Raw genomic sequence first — 21,293 nt, forward strand, 5'->3', positions numbered from 1 at the left:
TAAAGTTTGTTTTTCCTTCCCTCGTTTATAGTTTTGCACATTTTCTATTGTTTTGCTTCTTTGTTCCTCTTATATGTTGTTCTTTTTTTTTTTAAATTTACTTATGTTTTTCTCTTTTTTTGTTGTTTTTGCTTTTGGAAGGTTTGTCCCGCGTGGATGGTTTCGTTTCCTCCCCCTCACCCCCTCACCCCATGGCCCACCCCGCAGGCCGCGCCCCGCCTCCCGGCTCTGTCCGGGACCCTGGCGGCGGCGGCGGCGACGGCGGCGGCGGCGGCGGCGGCGCAGCAGGCGAGGCCCGCGGGAGCTTCATACGGGGGTGGTCCGGCGGTTGGCTGCGTTGGAGTGGAGAGAGTCTTTGTTCTCCTTCTGGATACAGTTGTGAACTTGGAGGAAGCTGTTATCCCTGTCGGAGTTGTAGGTGGCGGTGGGCGTGGTGGCGGCCTTCAGGGGGTCCCTGCTGAGGGTGTACATGGAGATCTCCGTGGACGGCAGGGTGTTGAAGCCCTTGATGCCCGCGGGGGAGGCGTCCCTGGAGTGAGAGGGCTCGCTGGAGCGGGAGCTGGAGCGGCTGCGGCGCTGGTAGCGGTAGCGGTAACTGGGGATGCGGGTGATGGCGGAGGCCTGGAGGTAGTCCGTGGCGCGGGCCGTGGCCCGCAGCTGTTTGTGCCGGTCGATAAACATGTGCACGGCCAGCACCCCGACCATCTCGGCGATGATGAAGGACAGGGCTCCGAAATAGAAGGACCAGCCGTACGAGTAGCTATTCTTTTTGGAGTCGCTCTTGGAAGGGTCTCCGGCATTGGCAGATATGTACACTATGATGCCAATGATGTTACTCAGACCTGCGGGCGGAGGGTGGGCGCGGGCGGAGAGGGAAGCAGAGGGAAGGATCGTTAGTTTCCAAGGAGGATGCCAGGCCCCGGGCAGGATGAGGGGACGGGGAATTGCTGGAGGGTCTTTTCCTGGTCCAGCGTTTTCATGGAGAACGGATGGGCCGGTCTAGAGGGGTGTTGCAAGCATCACCTTACTATCCTATTATTCCATTTGGAGAGAGCTGCAAAGGGAAGAGCTAATGGAAACAGAGCTATGGGAAGAAGGGAAAGAAGCAAGGGGCATCCTACAATGTATTGAGTAGTAATAATAATAGTAGTAATAATAATATAGTTTATTGAGCATTTACTACCTGCCTTCACAGCTGAGTGCTTTTCAAGGGGTTTGCAGATGAGAAAACAGATTGCAGAGAGGTTAAGTAACTTGCTCAAGGCTGCACAGGGATTTGAAGCTGGTGTAGCAGGGGGTTAAGACTGGCTCCTAGAGCCAGACTGCCTGGATGCAAAGCCCCTGGCAAAGGAACCGGGTTCTGAGTTTCCATATCTGTACTGACGAACCTAGTTGCAGGGCAGGAATAAAGAGGTAGACATAGAGAATGGACTTGAGGACACGGGTTGGGAGGGCGAAGCTGGGGCGAGGTGAGAGTAGCATCGACATATATACACTACCGAATGTAAAATAGTTGGCTGGTGGGAAGCAGCCGCATAGCACAGGGAGATCGGCAAGGTGCTTTGCGATGACCTAGAGGGGTGGGAGAGGGAGGACGCGAGGGAGGCTCAAGAGGGAGGGGATATGGGGACATGTGTGTGCATGTGACTGATTCGCTTTGTTGTGCAACAGAAATTAATGCAGTACTGTGAAGCAATTATACTCCAATAAAGATCTATTAAAAGAATAATAGGACTTACTCCTGTCGGGTCATGGGGAGGATTAATACATGTGAATACATGTGAGTTGATGCATGTGAGTTAATAGACACGAAAGCTCTTAAGTCTGCACGTGGTAGGTGCTGCTTAAACGTTAGTCGTTCTTATTAAATGGCTCATACTACAGCCCATGTTCTTTTTCTGGCATCTAAAGCCAGTGTGACTTGTCACATAACTGGGTTGAGAAATGTGGTTTTGGGTGCCTGCCTGCTCCCACCTGGGTAGGACAGTGAGGGGAGAGGGCAAGTGAGGATAGGCCTAGTGTCCTGAGAGGATCCTGGGATTGGGGCCTTTTTCCAGGAGGTGGGAGAAAGATGCATCGTTGGGCTAAAGGACAGGGTCTGGGGATGGTCCTGGAGGACTCAGTGGGGGGACTCGGGCATTGCATTGGGGCGGGAGCCCCAGCACAACCTGTCTTCCTTGCGACTTAGCCTGTTGCAAGGCCCGGAAATTCCTCTCTGCCCTCCCCTCCTCTCTCTGCCAGGTCCTCCCAGCCACTGGGCACCCAACCTCAACCTTCTCCCCACTGGCGGGCCTGGACTCTGGCCCACCTGGCTCAGCAGCTGTTACCTGCAGACACAAAGAAGATGCCGGCACTCAGGATGATGTTGTGGCGAGTCTTGTAGAACTCGCTGGCTGCGATGCAGAGTCCAGCCATGAAGAGCAGAATCACACTCAGGATGGGGAAGATGCTCGAGGCCCTCACAGCCCCTGGAGAACATGGAGGGTGGGGGAGAGAGAACGGCAAGGCTATGACACAGGGGTTGCGGGGGAGGACACAGGAGGGAGGAGAGAGAGCAGTCCACAGGAGCCGGCTGGGGGGTGGGTTATGGACACAGGACCAGAGTGGAGGTTGTTTCGCAGTCCTAGAGAGGGAGGGAGAGGGAGCAATACACTCTCTAGCTCACAGCCCTTCAGGGATGCTCCACTTCCTCAAGGATCAAACCCCAGCGCTTCATGAGCCCCACAGGGCCCCATGGGACTTGGTCTCTGCCCATCCCCACATTCCCTCTCATCCAGCCATGGCAAACTTCCCATGACTCATTAATGCACGTTTCTTACTTTTGACATATTGAGCTTTCTTCCTAGAATGTCTTTCCTGCTCTTTTTCACTCAGCAAACTTCTATTCATCCATCAAAACCCAGCTCAAAAGTACCCCCCCACACACAAAGCATTTCCTGACTTCCTTAGGCAAAGTTATTAGCTCTCTCCTCTGCACGTTGGGGCACTTGGGGCACATGGAAAGGCAGTGTGTTTTAGTGGTTGGATGCTGGCTTTAGCATTTATTAGCTGGATAAGTTTGGGTAAGTCATCTCACCTTTGTGCCTTAATTTCCTCACCTGTAAAATAGGGATGGTGATAGTGCCTGCCTCCTAAGATTGCTGTGAGGATTAAATGAGTTAATTCTGATAAGGTACTTAGATAAGTCTCTGAAGGCACACAGTGAACATTTGATAAATGATAGCTATTATAGTAAATATTTGCTTATATATATATGTGTCCACCATAGGTCGTGGGTCCCCATGAGAGCCAGGATGTAGCTGTTTTTTCAGTTCTCTCTCTTCATTCGTTCTGTCCCCACCACCTAGTTCAAAGCCAAAGACACAGTAAGCCTCTGATACAAGCTCGCCTTGTGAATAAACATGGAGAGGTGGTCCAGGAAGAGGAAGAAGCTGACACATTGCAAAGAGAAAAGAAAAGAAAAAGCAAATTAAAAAACTCTTCAGGATAAGTTAAGAAGGAAGGGCTAACAGGCAGGAGAAGAAAATATTTTAATGAATATTTTACTCCTGCGTGTGGGAGGATGAGAGTGTGGAGGGGCACAGACGGCTGAGGGCAAAGGGAAGGCGGCAGGGGGTGTACAGTGGGGGGACAGTGTCTGAAAGGTGACCCAGAGGGGTGGAGTCCTCTACAAAGTGTGTCTGGAAAGTAAAATATTTTTTTCTATCCAGATTAAAATAGGCAGAGAGTGATCTCAGGGCTCCTGACTCCCTGTCCTAGGAGCTATGGACAGGCAGGAGACAGAGGTGTCTGGAGGCTAGTGTAAGGAAAGGGATGATTTCTTGACATGTTTGGGTGGCTTGAATGGTAACCTAGGAAGTTGAGTCCTTTTAGACAGAGGGCCCTTTGGCTCGGCCCAGAGGTTGGCTGAGGGTCTATGTTTTGGAGGGGAAGTGCCCCCCCCCCAGTGCCCCACCCCTGTTCCTTTTGGTGGCAGTGTGACCACGAAGGATATGTGAAGAAGAGAATTTTTCTATATAGCACTTGAAGAATTTTTCTAAGAGCTTCAGGCAGTTTGCTGTGACATGTGATGTAAAACCCTTCTCTCCCCCCTGGATCTTCTTCAGTAAGGCTACCCTGCAAGTGATGCTCCTGGATGAGTGGATTGCTTTGGGGGGCCTTGCAGAAGGGTGGAGTTCTGTATCCAGCGGGGAGGACCTGAGCTGCCCATATAGAAGCAGTGGCGAGAGGGTGGAGGACAGCTGTGTTACTCGGCAATCTAGTACCCCTCTCCCACTGCAGGCGAGGACGGTGCTGCCTCCTTCCCAGACCCAAGTGGATGTTCTCTTCCTGCAAGTCATTTCTGAGGTGACAAGCTGTATCCCCAACCTGATCCCCCAGCCCACACCCCCCCGCACAGACACGCATGCCCAGACGTGCACACTCATAGCTACCTGGATGTCATAAGCACGCGGAGATGGTAAGAACGTATTGAAGACCCAGAGCACAAGAGATAGTATTGGTGAAGCACCCACACCACGTTGGGTCTGATGTGCACGTTATAATTTAATCCTTGTAACACCCCTGCAGGGTGTATTTTTTGCCACAATTTACAGATGAGAAAACTGAGTTTCAGAGAGGTGAAGTAACTTGCTCAAAGTCACCCAGCTAGTAAGTCAGGATTCAAGCCCAGATCAGCCCAACTCTTGGACTACCCTGGACTCTCCCTCTGGGGCTTTCAAAGAGCCTGGGAAGCATGCAGGTCCAGAAATTGGGGTTCTGGTCTCAGCTCTGCCACTCACTTGCTGTGTGGCTGAGATAAGTACCTTGCCCTCTCTGGTTTCCCCATGTGTAAAATGGGTGTGGACTGTTAGCCGATTTCTAATGCTTTTGCCCTCTCCACGTGGATATGATTTCTGACTGAACCGGAAAGGGGGACGACAGCATAAAGAAAGAAAGAGAGACTGGTGTGACTTCCAAGGGGCAGTGGTGGCCGCTCAGATGAGCGAGGCAGATGAAGTTCTCTGACCTTCTCCCTCCAAGAAAGCAGGTTCTTCCTGCCCACAGTATGCTGCATTTGGCAGACTGGGACTGCATCCTCAGAGCTCATGCCTCACAGCAGCCCTGGGCCTGACATTTCCAGTTCAGTCTGGTCTGCTGTGGGAGCCTGGATGTCCCAACTCAGCCTTCCTGCTGGCAGAGAAAGGGAGCGCCAGCTGTGGAGGGAGATGAGAAACTGTGTGTGTGTGTGTGTGTGTGTGTGTGTGTGTGTGTGATAAAGAGCGGGGAGGCTGGAGGGAGAGGTCTGTTGTATTTCAGCCAGCAGAGAGCAATGTGGAGAAAACAGGACCACTTCACAAGGTACCAAAGCAGCTTATCATATGGCGACAAGCAGGCAACACAGACAGAAGCCTCTTCACTCCGGCAGAGCCAACCCAGACACTAGCCTCCCTTGGAAGAGGCCTCTTTGCCCAGAAAAAAGGTGACAGGGGAAGCCGGTAAACAGCGCCAAGCCTAGGAAGGCCGAAGTCCGCAGGACCCAGATTCAGGCTGGCAGGAAGCTGGTTTGGAGCAGGCAGGGACCCCTCCACTGAAACAATCTCTCGAAAGAGGTCTTTCTGGCTGGGCAATGTCACAGACAGAATGGGGATTTTGGAGTTAAGTCACACCTAACTTGAGATCCTGGCTTTGTCACTTACTAACTGTGTGACCTTGGTCAAGAAATTAACACAACGTTGTAAATCAACTATACTTCAATAAAATTGAAAAAAGAAGAATCTGCATTTTAACAAGATCCTGGTAACAAGACTTGTATGTGTCTGAAAGTTTGAGATGCACTATTGTAAGGATTAAATTGGATAATTTCTGTATTGTTTCTGATGCTAGGCGGGCAGTAAAAGGTAGCAATTTTTGTTATTTCTAATGTCCTTTCCTCTTCATGCCAGACACAACTTCGCCATGAGTTGTCCTGACTTCCCACTAAGGCTGGGGTGGTCTTACCGCTAAAATCTATCGTGAGGGGCAGAAAACATCTCATTTATTCAATGCACAAATATCTATTGATCCCCTATGAGCAAGCGTATGGAACTACGTAACACCTACTGACATTTCTGGGGCTTCCTATGTGCCAGGCCCTGTGCTAAGTGCCTTCCATGGATGAACCCACTTAAACCTCCTACCAACCCCATGAGCCATGGGCCTTGGCTTAAAGGAGATTACAAATACCTAAAGCAGGCACTGGTAAACTTTTTCCGTAAAGGGACACATAGTCAATGTTTCTGGCTTTGCTGGCCATATGGTCTCTGTTGCAATTCCTCAACTCTGCCCTTGTAGCCTGAGAACAGCCATGGGCAATATGTGAACAAATGAGTGTGGATGTGTTCCAATAAAGCTTTATTTATAGAAGCAGTTGGTAGGCCAGATTTGGCCTAACCGTTGCAATTTGGCCACCCCGGGCCGAGAGCATAGTACACTGTACTGGGGAAAAGCTGTGCGGTTCAGAGTGGGGAGAAGCTTTGCTCTTGACTGAGTGGCCGTCACCATGCCTTGTTCCAGGCTGGGCACAGGAGGCATAGGGGTGCAAAACCAGGTCTGGCCCGTATGCCTTTATAGGGCTTACATTCTCATGAAGGAGATACAGCACAGATGAACATGTAATTACCAACCAGGATGAAGTGCTGAGGAAGAAAGGGACCCATATGGCACCGTGCAGGCAAGTGACAGGCTAATGTCACCTGTAGATGGCCGATGTTGCCTGAGGGATCAGAGTGTGGGGGGACTGTGTACATATATGAACCCGTTGCTTTCATTTACAACTCCACGCAGTAAGTGCTGTAATTACCCCCTTCACACACAGGCTAAAACTGAGGCTCAGAGAGGTTAAGCCTTCGCTCAAGGCCACCCAGCAAGGAAATGGAGGGGCTGGGTTTGTGAACCCAGGGATTCTGACTCTAGGCTCTGTGTGCCTAACCACTGCACCCCCGACTCTCAGAGCATCCTCCGAACTCACATGGGCAACAGGGAGGGTTTCCCTGAGAGGGTGATGTTGGTGCTGAGATGGATGGATAAGAGAAGCTAACTGGGCAGAATAGAGGCAGGGTGTTCTAGGGAGGATGTGGCATGAGCAAGGGCTGGGGGAAGCATGGCTCGTCTGGGGACTTGAAAGGGCTGATCACAAAGAGTTAGTGCGGGGCCTTGGGGAGCTCTAAGGAAGATGAGGCAGGCTGGGGCCAGGCCACACAGGAACTCACGGGCTGTCTTTAAAGGATCCGCCTGCCAATGCAGGAGACACGGGTTTGAGCCCTGGTCCGGGAAGCAACTGAGCCTGTGCCCCACAACTACTGACCCTGCGCTCTAGAGCCCGTGAGCCACAACTACTGAGCCCACGTGCCACAACTACTGAAGCCCGCATGCCTAGAGCCCGTGCTCCGCAACAAGAGAAGCCACTGCAGTGAGAAGCCCGCGCACTGCAACGAAGAGTAGCCCCCACTCGCTGCAACTAGAGAAAAGCCCGCACACAGCAATGAAGACCCAGTGCAGCCATAAATGAATAAATAAATAAATACATACATACATTTATAAAGGCCTTAAAGCCGACAGGGCTGTCATGATCTGATGTGCATTTTAATAAGCAAATGAATATGTCAATCCCAATCTCTCAATTTATCCACCTTCCTTACCCCCTGGAAACCATAAATTTGTTCTCTACATCTGTAACTCTATTTCTGTTTTGTAGATAAGTTCATCTGTACCCTTTTTTTAGATTCCACATATAAGCGATATCATATGAGGTTTGTCTTTCTCTGACTTACTTCACTCAGTATTAGAATAGATAACTAATAAGGACCTACTGTATAGAACAGGGAACTCTACTCAATACTCTGTAATGGTCTATTTGGGAAAAGGATCTGAAAAATGAGTGGCTATGTGTACATATATAACAGATTCACTTTGCTGTACATCTGACACTAACGCAACATTGTAAATCAACTCTACTCCAATACAAATTTAAACAAACAAAGCAAATGAATTAAGAAGTGGTCCAGGGTAGCCACAGGGCACCAGGAGGAGGTTATTGCTGCTGGCCAGGCGATGGTGGTACTTGGACCAGGTGGGTACAAAGAGTGTGGGCAGAGGTGGCTGGATTTGAGGGATGTTTAGGAGTGATGAGTGGATATGGATGGAGAAGAGGGTGGCGTTGAGGATAACTTCTGGGTCTCAGGTCTGCTGGCTGGCTGGATACAGCCACTTATGCGACTGGGAGAGGATCAAGCCTAAGGGGTGAGGGGAGGGAAATCAAGGTGTGGTTTGGGGCACGCGGAGTCTGAGGTGTTTGGGGGACACACACGTGGAGTGTGGAGGGACAGTCGAATGTGTAAGATTGGGAAGTGGAGGTGCACGCTGGGTGGAAGCTGTAATCGGGTGTCACAGACACAGAGGTGAGCACAGCAGAGCTTGAGCTTGGAAGGGTACAAGGGTTCACCGTGAGGCTTGGGGAGCCCCAGTGTTTAGTGGTGACACAAGTCATCCCACCCACTGCTCACACAGTACAGCCAAATTCTGTAGACAAATCATCTTGTGATCCAGTGCCCTGTGGGCCTGGCACCTATGGTGTCCTGCTGTGGTGAGCACAGCTGGAGGACAGGCAGACAGCTGCACTCGGGGGCCCCGCTTCCTCACTCAGTCTGGCGGGGGGGGAGAGAGGTGGGCAGACCTCTTCCTGAGTCCCACTGTTTGCCTGGCCCGTCCTGGGGCCTGAGTGTGGGCTTTCCCTTCTTTGGATCTCAGGTCTGGCTCAGATGAGGTTGGACCAGATGATGCCTAAGGTTGCATCCATCCCTCGTGGTCCTGTGCCCCCCAGACCTCTGCTTAGGGACAACTCAGCCAGGCTGGCCAGGTGCTGGTCATGCCTTTGATCAAAATAGTTGCCATGATCAGGTATACAGAAGGCAGGCTCCTTATTTTCTGGGCACATTTAACTTTATGCCTGTTATTCCATTTGGAATTTGATCCATTCTAATGGGATAGAATCGCAGATGTGCTGAGGTTGGGAGGAGCTTCTGGGCTCTGGGGCATCTCTCGCCCTCTCCTCCTGAATGCTGTGAAAAAGGATAGACTGCCGTAAATGCATGCAAGAGTGAGTGTGAGAAAGTGTGAGTGTGAGAGAGAGAGTGATGGGAGAGAGAGGAGGAGAGGAGGAGAAAGGCAGGGGGAGGGAGAGAGGGAGGGAGGCAGAGCTGTCCAGAGTGGTGGTTAGGAGCGTGGGCTCCTGATGTGGACCACTTACGGCCCCATCCTGGTCCCACCACTGGCTGTGTGGCCTCTGTGCCTCTCCTTTCTCATCTGTACAATGGGGACACCAACAATACCCACCTCCTAGGGGTGTTGTGAGATGAATGAAGATAATGTATCAAGTGTCAGGCCAGGCACACACATAGTCAAGTGTCCCATGAACGTTTGTGATATCTATTGACATAGGAAAGGGATTTTGGAGTCCAGCAAGCTTCCTCTGGGAGCACCACCTGTGCAGGTGCCGGATGCTTTCCCACTTCCTGTGGTCTCTGGGGTGGGTGATCAGCTGCATGAGCTCAGGAGAGATGGCCTGAGCGCATCTCACTTGCTGCATTGCCCGCCACCCCCCTGAGCCTCAGTGCTCTCCTCTCCTGCAGGGCAACGACCAGCACACCCAGCTCCCAGGGCAGCAACGAGGGCTGTTGAGTCAATGCATCTGAGGCTATTAGAACAGTGCCTGGTACCCACTAGCAACAGGAGAAGTTAGTTCTCACACAGCAGAGCGTATCATTGCTGCTTCTCATGGGCCTGGGGTTACCTCCACTGACGTTTACTGAAGTGCAGGCTGCTGAGTCAGTGTGGTGGTAGCTGCATCCAGCACTTAAATAAATGGACCAGGACAGAAGAGAAACCGTCTCTGCGGGCGGCGGGTGCGAAGGGGAGGTGCCGTTCGAGAAGCGTTCGCTCTGGTTGCATGGAGGTGAGTTAGTACGATTTATAGCTTAGATGTTCCCTGACTGCAGGATGTGGTCACGCTCACTGTGGTGATCTCTGGAAGGAATGTCCCTCACGACAGTTTTGCTGGAAGGGGCTTCAGGTCCGGGGCAGAGGACAGGAAAACCATCACGGAGGCAGATGGCATCCCAGAAAGTGTGCTGGGCTGGGGTAAGTCACTTTCCCTCTCTGGATCTCGGTTTTTTCCTCATCTGTAAAATGGGAGGATGGGGCTGGGTGACCCTCAGGGCGTGTCTATCTCCAGTATTTCCGGAGCTGCAAGGATGTCTCCCTGAACTTCTAAACTCTAGTGGGAAGGAGGGAGTGGTGGACTTCCCTCAGTGCTCCCCTGGGGCAGCTGGGGAGCCCTAACAAAGCACCTCCCTAACCCTTGCCTCAGTGCATCCTCAGAGCCCCCTGGGGGACTGGTATTCATCGAGGCTCAGGGAGGTTGAGTAACTGATCCAAGACCACAGAGCAGAGCTCACCTTGGATTCAGGACCTTTCACTCCAAGTCCCAAGCTTAGACCTTGACTCCTGGTATCCCTCTCACCTCCCACCTGGTATCCCTCTCACCTCCCACCTAGGAACCCGCTGTGTGCCTGGTGGAACTGACAGAGGGGAGTGGAGAAGGGGGAACAGGGAGGAGGGGGGTTCTCTGAGGCTGGGAAGGGTGGCTTTGGCTCAGCTTGAGACCCTCCATCCGCCTCAGTCCTCATTCTGGGGAGAGGGTGAACGTTCCAGGTGGCTCTAGCGAGGGTGGTTCCTCACTCATTCACTCAGCAAACATCTCCCGGGCCTGACTGGGGGCAGGCCCTGTGCTGGCCGGGGTGGGAGCAGACTCCCTCTTTGCAGCTACTCCCTGCGGTGTCCTCAAGCTGTTCACCGTCCAGTGGGAAAGAAGAGTCCGTAACAGAAATCGTGACACGCAGGCTGGAAAACAGAGCGGTCACCTCCCTGCGACCCAGCCTTCTTGACGTTCCCAGCCTCAGAGAAGGGTAGCACTGCCCACTGTCTCCCAGCCAGGATGCCTAGATGTCATCTTTTTTTTTTTTTTTTTTTTTGCGGTACACGGGCCTCTCACTGTTGTGGCCTCTCCCGTTGCGGAGCACAGGCTCTGGACGCGCAGGCTCAGCGGCCATGGCTCACGGGCCCAGCCGCTCCACGGCATGTGGGATCTTCCCGGACCGGGGCACGAACCCGTGTCCCCTGCATCAGCAGGTGGACTCTCAACCACTGCGCCACCAGGGAAGCCCCCCCTAGATGTCATCTTGCGTCCTCTTTCTCTCACCTCCCCCCCACGCAGGCTGTCAGTAACACCTGCCGGCCTCACAACCCGCCCCCTTCTCATCTACTTCCCCGACTTCAGCCCTGGTCTCAGTACCTGTGTTTCCAGCCTGGATTCTGGCCGTCACCTCCCACAGGTCTCTCTGTTTCTGCTGGGACCCCATAGTCAGTTCTACAGCAGAAGCAGAGTGGTGCTGTTAGCGTGGATGTCAGTCCTCGCCTCTCTGCTCAGAACCTTTTCGTGCTCCAGTCTGAGTAAAGCCGACACCCACAAGTCCTGGCCTGGCTTCCCACCCACTGCTCACACCCTCTGCCTCGCTGCATGCCAGCCTCAGACACTTTGCACTGGCTGTTCCCGCTGCCTGGAACCATCTTCTCAGGGCATCTGCAGGACCAGACACGCTCCCTCACTGCCTTCGGGTCTCTGTTCAAATGTTACCTCCCCAGTGGACCTCTCTGACCACTGTGCTGAAAGCTGTCGCACTCCCTCTCTCCTTAATCTTTATCCTGCCTACTTTTCACTGTGTAACATACCGACAATAATGGCTAACGCCTCCTGAATGCTTACTGTGCTCTGGGCTGGAGGGAAGAGCTGTCTTATACTGACTCACTCAAACCTCATTACAACCCTGCGAACGTACGGATGAACATCCCATCGGGAGGAGTCTGAGTACCGGGGGAGTTAATTGAGAAGTGGCAGAGCTGGATTTGAACCCAGGCAGTGTGTGCTAAAGCCCGCCGTTACATTCTCCTGTCTCCTACTGGTGGTAAAGTTCTGTAAATTTACCCCCAAATAATCCTCAAGGTCCTACCTGCCTTGGCTGCTTTCCACCTCCCTTACAAATGGCCCCTCTGTCTCCCTTACAGGTGTCCGTTCCTGACCCACGGCTGCCCCCAGGGAACTCTCCTCCTGCCTGTTCTTGATCTCAGGGGGTCAGTGACTCTGGGAAGATGTCAACTCCAAGTTCAATTGTAATCAAGTGAGATCTCTCTTGAGGGGGAGGAACAGGCCCTGCCCATGGGGTGTGTGTGTGTGTGTGTGTACATGAACGTGTGACCTATGGGGGCCAACCCCTCCTCTTCCCCTGGGCAGAGTGTGTCAGGGACAGTAGCCGTTGCTGGGAGAGCTTCACCCCACCCTGCAGTTAGGGGCCACACTACAGTGGATTTTGAGGTCTAGCACACAGTAGGTGCTTAAGACATGATTGTGGAAGGAAACTGGATTCTTCTGAATCTTCTTCCCCACTCCAGATCACATTGGGACAGCTGGGAAACCACTTCCCATCTCCTGGACACAACACACACACACACACACACACACACACACACACCACGAAGAGACCCATGCGCACACAAGTAGACACATGCAGACACACAGGCATTTACATTTAGATTGATAGCCACTCACACGCATGGACATGCAGGCATCAAAAAACACGGAACACAGTACAGACTCATGCCCTTGTGCACAAGACACAGACACACCAACACACCCTGAGCGTCATAGGAAGTCACACCCTGGTCACCACTGCCTCTGCGCTTCACCAGCTTGAGGTAAGGAGCTTTGGTAAGGAGGGAGAGGGCTAGGGAGGCACCACACACCGTAGACCCAGCCGCTGGCCCCGCAGAGCTGCCTGGGAAAAACAGGCTGGTCACCATTCCTTTGTGGGTAAGGTAGCAATAGGTGGGCGAGGCTTGTACCGGCCACATCTTCTTGGGGCCAGAGGTCCAGTGGCCCAGAGAGATGATTGGGACCGGCTACAGCTGTTCCTCCCTGGACTCTGCAGCTCAGGAGAAGCTGTGGACCTCCTCAAATACTCATGGAGACTGCGGAGTAAGAGCACGCATGCATTCATTCAGTCATTCATTTGTCCCATCAGATGTTAATTCGGTGCCTTCCTTCTGCCCCATCCTCCAAGAGGCACTGGACTTGCCTGAAGCTTGGCCTGCTGGCTTGAGAGCAAGTGAGCCTCACTTTCTCTGCCAGCCCAGGAGATAAGCTCTGCGCTCCAGGCCAGCCATGCCCTCCTAGCATTCTCCCTCCTCCCTCTCTGCTCCAGATCCCACATCCAGCTGGTGGATCGTGGATGGCAGGGGTTACCCAGGCCCCCTCGCTGGCCACCCCACCTCATCTTCTTCCCTGGGGCCTCCTCCTCTGCCTCTAAGCCTTGGAGTCTGAGGCTCAGTTCCTGCACCTCTTCTCTCTCTGCACCACTCCCTTGGGGCCTTCATCGAGTCTCACGGCTCTAAATATCATTCCCATGCTGACAGCTCTTAGACTCCTGCCTTGGGCCAGGACACCTCCCCGTGGGCCTCTGTAACTTAATGTGGCCGATCCTGAGCTTCCATCCTTCCCCATCCCAACCTGCTCCCTCCACGGACACAAACCTTGGAGTCATCCTTGATTCCTTCCTGTCCCTGGAAATCCACATGCCGCCTTTCAGAAAATCCTGTATGCATACCCTTGGGAATACTTTCAGGCTCTGACCCCTTCCCATCTCCTTCGCTGCCACCACCTTGGTTCAAGCTGCTGTCATCTCTTGTCCGGATGATTGTAACAGGTTCCTTGCTTTTTGCTTCTTTCCTTCACCAGAATGTAACCCTCACAAAGGCTCTGACTTTCTTTGTTTTGTTCACCTTTGGGTCCCCATACCATCAACAGTGTCCTGTACATGGTGAGTGGTAGTGAATGTCTCCTGAGTGAACGAATGAAAGAATGAATGCTTCTAGAATCCAAGTCTCTGCATTGGTGCCACCTTCCTTAGGGAACACTTCTGGAATGATCGCCTCCAGTCTGGGTTGGGGCCAGGCTCCCTCAGCACCCCACACTGCCTTCTATCCCTGCCTGAGGCGTCTATGTTAAGTTCATGAGTCTGTCCAGCCTTTGTGGCAGGTGTGCTGTAGGTTTAACAGACCAGAACCGGGAGCTGACTCAGGCCCCGCCCACCCGGGTGCAGCTCCACCCACCTCGCTGGGCCCCAGCTTTGCCCACCTCATTGGGCCAGGGATCCTCCTAGAAGAACGACCTCTGTCTTCTAGCTTCTCTAGCCAATCAGGTTAGAGCTTAATGGAGGATGATGGGAACTCACATCTTCCGGCTTTAAAAAGTCACTTTTATTGTCTAGCTCCAGACTGGCATATTACAGATCAAGTCAGCAAACTCTGCCAGATGAGGCCTGCTGCCTGTTTTTGTAAATGAAGTTGAGTTTCAATGGAGCAAGCCCAGCCGCGCTCGTGTGCTCCTGTATTTGCTTTTGTGCTGCAAGGTCAGCTATGAGTAGTTGGGACAGAGACTGTATGGCCCACAAAGCCTGGAATATTTACTATCTGTCCCTTTGCAGAAAAAGTTTGCCAATCTCTGTTACAGATGCTCAAAAAATATGGTTGGATTAAGTCAATTCAAGTCAGACCCTCGGAAACCTGCGCTGCTCATGTACGTTCAAGTCTTCTGTCCGGAGCCACCAAAATGAACCAAATACTCTAAGCAATTCTCTCTTTAAAATTAGGGAAATGGAGGTATAGACTAGGTAGGAATAGCCACTGGAGAATCCTATATCTTTCTTTTATTTAACAAATAGCATTTATTGAGAACCTACTATATTCCAAGAGCTGTTCTAGACAGAGCAAAGAATGAGACAAGGGTCCTGTCCCAACAAGCGCTTGGCATCTGGATGATAAAGCATCACATCCTCACTGTGTTCAGCCAGTGCAGCTTTGGGTGCTGGCTCTGCTGTGCCCCTCCTTCTACCTCTGCCCTGGGGTGTGTCTCTGCCGGCTCCTGCATCCCAAGTCCAGCTGTTCTCAGAGGGTCCTCCCGCCAGGCTGTGCTCTACCTGCAGCCACGGACTGTGTCTCATTCATTCCTCTGGATCGCCACAGCGCTGAGTACGGCCTCTGGCATACAGAAGGTGCTCAATCTGCCTTAATGCCACCACCAGGCTCCTTTGAGAGCCTCAGACCTGGTAATGGGGATGACGACCAAATGACCCTTTAGGAATTCCATCTAAGAGCAGCATCTTGCAGGAATTCATAAAGGGAAAGGATGAGCTTTGTAAGATATTTCCCGCCTTTAAAAAGAAAGCTGTAAATGACGTGATGTTTCTTTCCCTTCTCTTCCCAGCCGCCTGGCTGGCTTCGTGTTCCATGGGCTTGCAGTGAAACCCAGATTTCAGGCTGATCTGAGAGTTGGGTTTGATGTGAGGGGTAATTATTGAAAGCGACAGGCGTGATCCATATAATAAAATGCCCCCTACATTTTTCATAAAAGTGATCCAAGGTGATACTAACCGATGCTGTGGGGGGATGGGAGGGAGGCTTTGGCCCGGGAAGGGCACCTGGGAGCAGAAGGGGACAGGCAATGCTCCTGGGAGGAGAGTAAACTCCCTCAGGAAGTGCTACCTGAGAGCCTGGAGCAGAGCTTTCAACCACTTCTGCTCGGGGCGGCTTTGCTGTACCAGGTATCAAGGACCCTTAGCCCATCTCCTGGAAATCCTTTTCTCCCAGAACATTTTGCCTTGTTAGTTTTTGCTGATTCTTGAGAGATTTCCTTTGGGTCTCAAAATACTTTCTCTTGATAATATGTCTCAGGTGGATTTAAGATCACAGCTATTACATCAGGATTTAACTTTGACTTGACTTGTGGGGAAAGAAAAAAAACCTCATTGTTTCAGTGGAAGTTCCAGTCTGGCACTGCCTGATAAGTTTCTTCATTGGGTTATTCAAGAAATAGCTACCGAGTGCTTTTCACATGCTGGGCCCTGGGCTGGGAATACAATCATGAACGAGATAGGTAGAGTCTATCAGAGTCCTAGTGGAGTTGGCAGCACTGCGAGGGAGCTGGTTGCTCAAATAGACAAGGACCCCACAGCGTGATAAAGGTGCTAGGCTCTGGGAACCCCTTCAAGGGCATGGAGGATTTCTTGGAGGAGGTGATGTTTCAGCTGAAACCTGGAAGATGAGTAGGAACTTTCCGACAAAGAGGGGAGAGAAGGGCGTTGCAGGCAGAGGGAAACAGCATGCATGAAGGTTTGGCCACTGGGCAGGAGGGGAGGAGGGAGGCTTAGCTTTTTCCTGCCCTCTGTGGTGACAGGGACCTCTAGATAGTCCTGGCCTTTGACTCTCGAAGGATGGAAGGGCAGGACCCACCACGAGGAAGGAGATAAAAAAAAATTGCATGCACTCACGGAGGAAATATTCTGCTGTGTCAGCTTCGTAATCTGCATCCTCTGGGAAGTGATCAATTTGCTTGCAGAGACCTTTGAAGTTCCCTGGAAAACAAGGGAAGAAAGAGCTCGTAAGACATCCTAGGCTCCGGGGATTCAGAGCCCACCGGCCTCTTCCAGACTTCTCGCTCTTCTGAAACTGGCTCAGCCCTCTCCCTCATCCCCGGAGGAAGGTATCGCTTTGTCTGTTTGGACATCTGTCTGGTGAATCAAAACACACACACCCGCGGTGCTGTGGAGAGGATCTAAGGCTTAAGACTTCAAAACCCAGCCTTCCATCTCTGCATCAAGGCTTCTGAGGATTAGCTGAGGCGTGGCGGGCAGTGGAGGTTTGAATCTGTGCTGGGGACTGCCACGGAGGAAGCTGGTGAATGTCAATACACCTGCCTCTGCGCCCCAGCCCGGCTGGGAGTCACCTCGCGTCTTACACGCGAGAAAGCAGATCGCTTTCCAAAGAAGGCCGACCCCAGACGGGGCTGGAGAACATTCCCACAGACCTTTAGATGAGATTGCAAAGCATTTCTCACTGGCAGTTACATAGAATTCACTATACGGAGCCCCTGAAAGTTCTGAAATACCCCTAGGGTTGAGCCCCCCAAGGGGGCTGGGCCCTCTGCCAGGCTTTTGGACTAGGACCCAACCTGTGAGAGGGGTATTAGCATCCCCATTTCACAGATGAAGAAACTGAAGCTCAGGGAGGCTAAACGACTGAATAAGTACTCATGGCCAGGAAATGATGGAATAAGGGCTCAAACAAAGACCTTTCGGTTCTAAACATTTCCTTGGTGATTGCTGAGAAAGTGAGAGCTGGCTCAGATGAAAACCCCTAGCCCAGTGTCCAGCGGGCCCCCGGCAGTGATCACTAAATGAATGAGTGAACTATTGAATGCGATCTTCATAAAAACTCATGTGGAGACTAGAATTACAAGCACGGCTGCTTCATGACACCAGAGACTTTGTCTGTTTTATTTGCGTTGTATCCCCAACACCAGCATAGGCACTATCGATGTTGCTTAAATTTCTCTGAATGACTGAAGCCTCGAACCTGTGCAGGGAGATATGGCAACCGCGGGTGAGAGGCAGGCTTTGTGGCTGGACTGCCCTGGCCTTGGGTCTGACTCAGCTTCACGGAGACGCCACACCTCAGTTTTCTCAGAGGAAAGTGGAGATCAGAGCAATTCTTCCTTCACAATTGTCATGGGGATTACACGAGTTGACATGTCTAAAGCGCTCAGGGCAGTACCTGGCACGTTAGTAAATGTGCTGGGGGTATTGACGAGAGAGAGATATGAACCTTGACTACATTTAGCCCCTGACATTCAGGATTTTCCTGTGATGGTAGCTAATGTAACCTAATTAATACAGTCCCCAATACGTGTTAGCAATTTCTTTTCTTATTACAGGATATTGAATAGAGTTCCATGTGCTATATAGACCTTGTTGTTCATCCATTCTATATATAATAGTTTGCATCTGCTAATTCCATCCCTCCCCCATATACCCTCCCCCTTGGCAACCACAAATCTGTTCTCTATGTCTGTGAGTCTGTTTCTGCTTTGTGGATAAGTTCATTTATGTGATATTTTAGATTCCACATATAAGTGACATCATATGGTATTTGGCTTTCTTTTTGACTTCCTTCACTTAGTATGATAATCTCTCGGTCCGTCCATGTTGCTGCAAATGACATTATTTCATTCTTTTTTATGGCTGAGTACTATTCCATTGTATAAAGAAGTTTTATTATTATCGTTTTCAATTTTATTTATTTATTTATTTATGGCTGCGTTGGGTCTTCGTTGCTGCGTGCAGGCTTTCCTCTAGTTGCGGCGAGCGGGGCCTACTCTTCGTTGCAGTGAGCGGGCTTCTCATTGTGGTGGCTTCTCTTGTTGCGGAGCATGGGCTCTAGGTGCGCGGGCTTCAGTAGCTGTGGCTCGCGGGCTCAGTAGTTGTGGCTCACGGGCTTAGTTGCTCCGAGGCATGTGGGATCTTCCTGGACCAGGGCTCGAACCCATGTTCCCTGCATTGGCAGGCGGATTCTTAACCACTGCGCCTCCAGGGAAGTTCCTCTCCGGGGTGCCCGAAAGCCACAGACCTCCCATTTTCAGGAACGACTTCCAGCCTGCTGGCGCGGATCTTAACGCTCCCGCCCTCACCCGAAGGAGCAATTTCTTTTCTTATAGGATCCTGAGACTTTGTAGCCCATGGAGTAGGTTTTATCATGTACTATAGAAATTATTTAGGAATTTTAAGGCATTAGTACACAGACCTGTGTATATCACATATAGCTGTATACATAGGATACAGGTGTGCTTATATAACTAAGTACTTTAGGTATTTCTTGCTGTTGTCATGTTATGTAGGTAATTCTATACTACATATTACAGAGAAGATGGTTGATCCTTACTCTCTAATCCCCCCCCCCTTAACTGTCTCTGTACCAAATTCGCTTCCTTTCCCAACTTTTGCAAGAAAAACAATTCCCCAGAGCATAACGGAACTTCGGGTAGCTTCACTGCAACTTTGTGGGATCCGAAGAGCACAGCGTTTCACTCCAGATGCTCCCACCAGGGCAGGCGTCTTCTAAGTGTGGTGGGCGATCTCTTCTCTTGCTCAGCACCCTCCCCACCCCATACCTTGCTGTCTCCCCCTCCTCTGTTGTCCTGACCACGTCCCACGCTGCTCTTGGCATCTTGCTGCCTTAATCGGAGGCCTCCCGCGCCCCCTACTAGCTCATCCTCCATCCAGCCACACACTCTTCTCTCCTGAGAAGAGTCTTTGTACCCGCTGCTAAGAGGATAACATAGCTTCCCCATTGTTAAAAGTACAAATCAGTGTATTTACAAAGCACTTTGCAGAGCACTTTCATCTTCTCTCAATTCAGCCTGACAAATATTTCGTCAGTGCCAACTTGGTGCCAGGCGTCTTTACAAGGAATCCGTACAGGAGGTGAGGTGTGGAGAACGGTAGTGACGTGCCCCGAGGCTCCTAAAAAATTGGGGGCAGTGTTCAACCCCCAACCAAGGGATCACAGGTGGTGCCTCCACGCCTGTCTTCTAAGGGCCCCACCCTTCAGGCTGGTGGACCACACCTGCACCTTCTCCCCACGCAGCCTGGCTGTCCCGCTGCCCCAGCCCGTGCCTCCGTCAGCCTTGGACCGTTGGGTCCCAGCATGATGCCTAGCGCAGGAGAAGCACTCCAGAGATGCTTGTTGAGAGGCTGTGTCAAATAATCAGCAGCCAGACCTCTCCGGTGAGGTCCGGACCTGGGAATCCAGCTGCTTGTTTGATGTCTCCTGGTGGATGTTTTAAAAGCACCGTACACTCAGCAGGTCCAGACTGGAACTCATGATCTGTCCCTCAAGCCTGGTCTTCTGGAGGCACCAACTAGGTCAGCCAATGCCTCTCCATCGCTCCCTTGTGAAAACTGAGCCTAGCCATCATCGCCGACATCTCCTCCTATTCCCTGCAGGCTCCATTCATCACGACGTTCTGTCTGTATTAGCTCTCAGTATCTCTCAAACCCATCGATTTCTTTCCAACAATAGTGACACCCACTGCCAGATGGGTGCTTGCTTCCCTGGATGACTGTGGTAGCCTCCCCACTGGTCATTTTGTACCCACTGTTATCCGTCTCTACAGAGTAATCATAGTGAACCTTTGAAAATGCAAATCTGTTCAAGCCACATCCAGTTTGAAACACTCAACGGCTTCTCGATGCTCTTAGGGAAAAGCTCAACATCTTTAACAGGGTCTGACCCGTACTTCTGTCTGGTCTCACCTCCCTCTTGGTGCATGTGTCATCTCTGCTGTTCTTCCTGCCATGCTTGCTCCTACCACAGGGCCTTTGCACATGCTGGTCTACCTTCCTGTGCCCCCATCATATCCTTTGCTGTCCCTCTCTCAACCTTCTTTGGCCCTCCTGCACTGTGCTAGTGGGGTGTCTGCCACTATGCTGGCTGCTCTGTGTTGGGGGGAGGTGTTAAGGCATGAATGATGCTGGTGGGAATGTTCTGGTAGAGAGGGAAGAATTGATAACCCAGGGAGGGGATGGGGCAATGCAGGAGCAATGTGAGAGGGGATGAGGTCTGGGACACAAGTGCAAGGTTGGCCTTATATGGACGGTGGTGTGTCCACCGCAGCGGGAGGGAAGGGGCATCTGTGGATAGAGATGCAGGGGATGAGGAGACATGGTGGGAGCTTGTGACACTTCTCTTCTGGTTGCTTCTCTTGATGAAATGGGAAGCGTGCTCATCAACTGAGAATGATGAAGGGGAGGAAGGGTTGGAGATTTGAGGGAAGTGGAAAGTGAAATTTTTCTCCATGAGAGTGGGAGAGGGAATGGGCCAGGCTTGAGACATGAAGTATGGGTGTTGGTGGCTTGAAGGTCCCTCTTGAGATTCTGTGGTTTTCTCTGAACACATTTAGTATGTGGCTGCAGTCTAGCTGGAGAGTTGCCTTTAACCAGGATGAGAGTCAGTGAGATGAACGCAAGAAGGTGAGGGGAGAAAGGCAGTGATTCTGAAGATGGATCAGACCCTAAGCTGGTAAAGGGGACAGTGAAAAGGTGGTGGGATCAATGTAAGGTGGTGGGATCAATGTACTGGAAACGTAAGGTGAGGGTCAAGGGATGGTGGCGGGAGTGAGCTGGAAGGGTGGGGCATGGGAGTCAGAGAGCAGATGCAAAAGACTGAGATTGTGGAAGGGGCGTGGTTATTGGTAACGTCAGGGTCAATGATAAGACCATGAACCGGGTGGCTCAAGTCGGGTGGAGGTAGGGATGCCATTCAAAGTATTTAGC

The 21,293-nt window shown here is 51.6% G+C and overlaps 1 protein-coding gene across 1 annotated transcript in view; it reads right to left on the bottom strand.

Annotated features, from left to right (window-relative positions):
- Positions 1-285: 285 nt before the first annotated feature.
- Positions 286-21,293, bottom strand: part of CACNG2 (calcium voltage-gated channel auxiliary subunit gamma 2) — a 118,381-nt gene continuing 97,373 nt past the window's right edge. Inside the window, exons 2-4 of the mRNA XM_029206338.1 lie at positions 16,455-16,538; positions 2,328-2,468; positions 286-842 (exon numbers count right to left, since the gene is read on the bottom strand). Coding sequence (XP_029062171.1) covers positions 307-842; positions 2,328-2,468; positions 16,455-16,538 — 761 coding nt within the window. The 3' untranslated portion in view covers positions 286-306. The remainder of the gene's footprint in view (positions 843-2,327; positions 2,469-16,454; positions 16,539-21,293) is intronic.

This window comes from Monodon monoceros, unplaced genomic scaffold (genome assembly GCF_005190385.1).
Source record: "Monodon monoceros isolate NGI ecotype Baffin Bay Population unplaced genomic scaffold, NGI_Narwhal_1 Super_Scaffold_6, whole genome shotgun sequence".
Classification (NCBI taxonomy): domain Eukaryota; kingdom Metazoa; phylum Chordata; class Mammalia; order Artiodactyla; family Monodontidae; genus Monodon; species Monodon monoceros.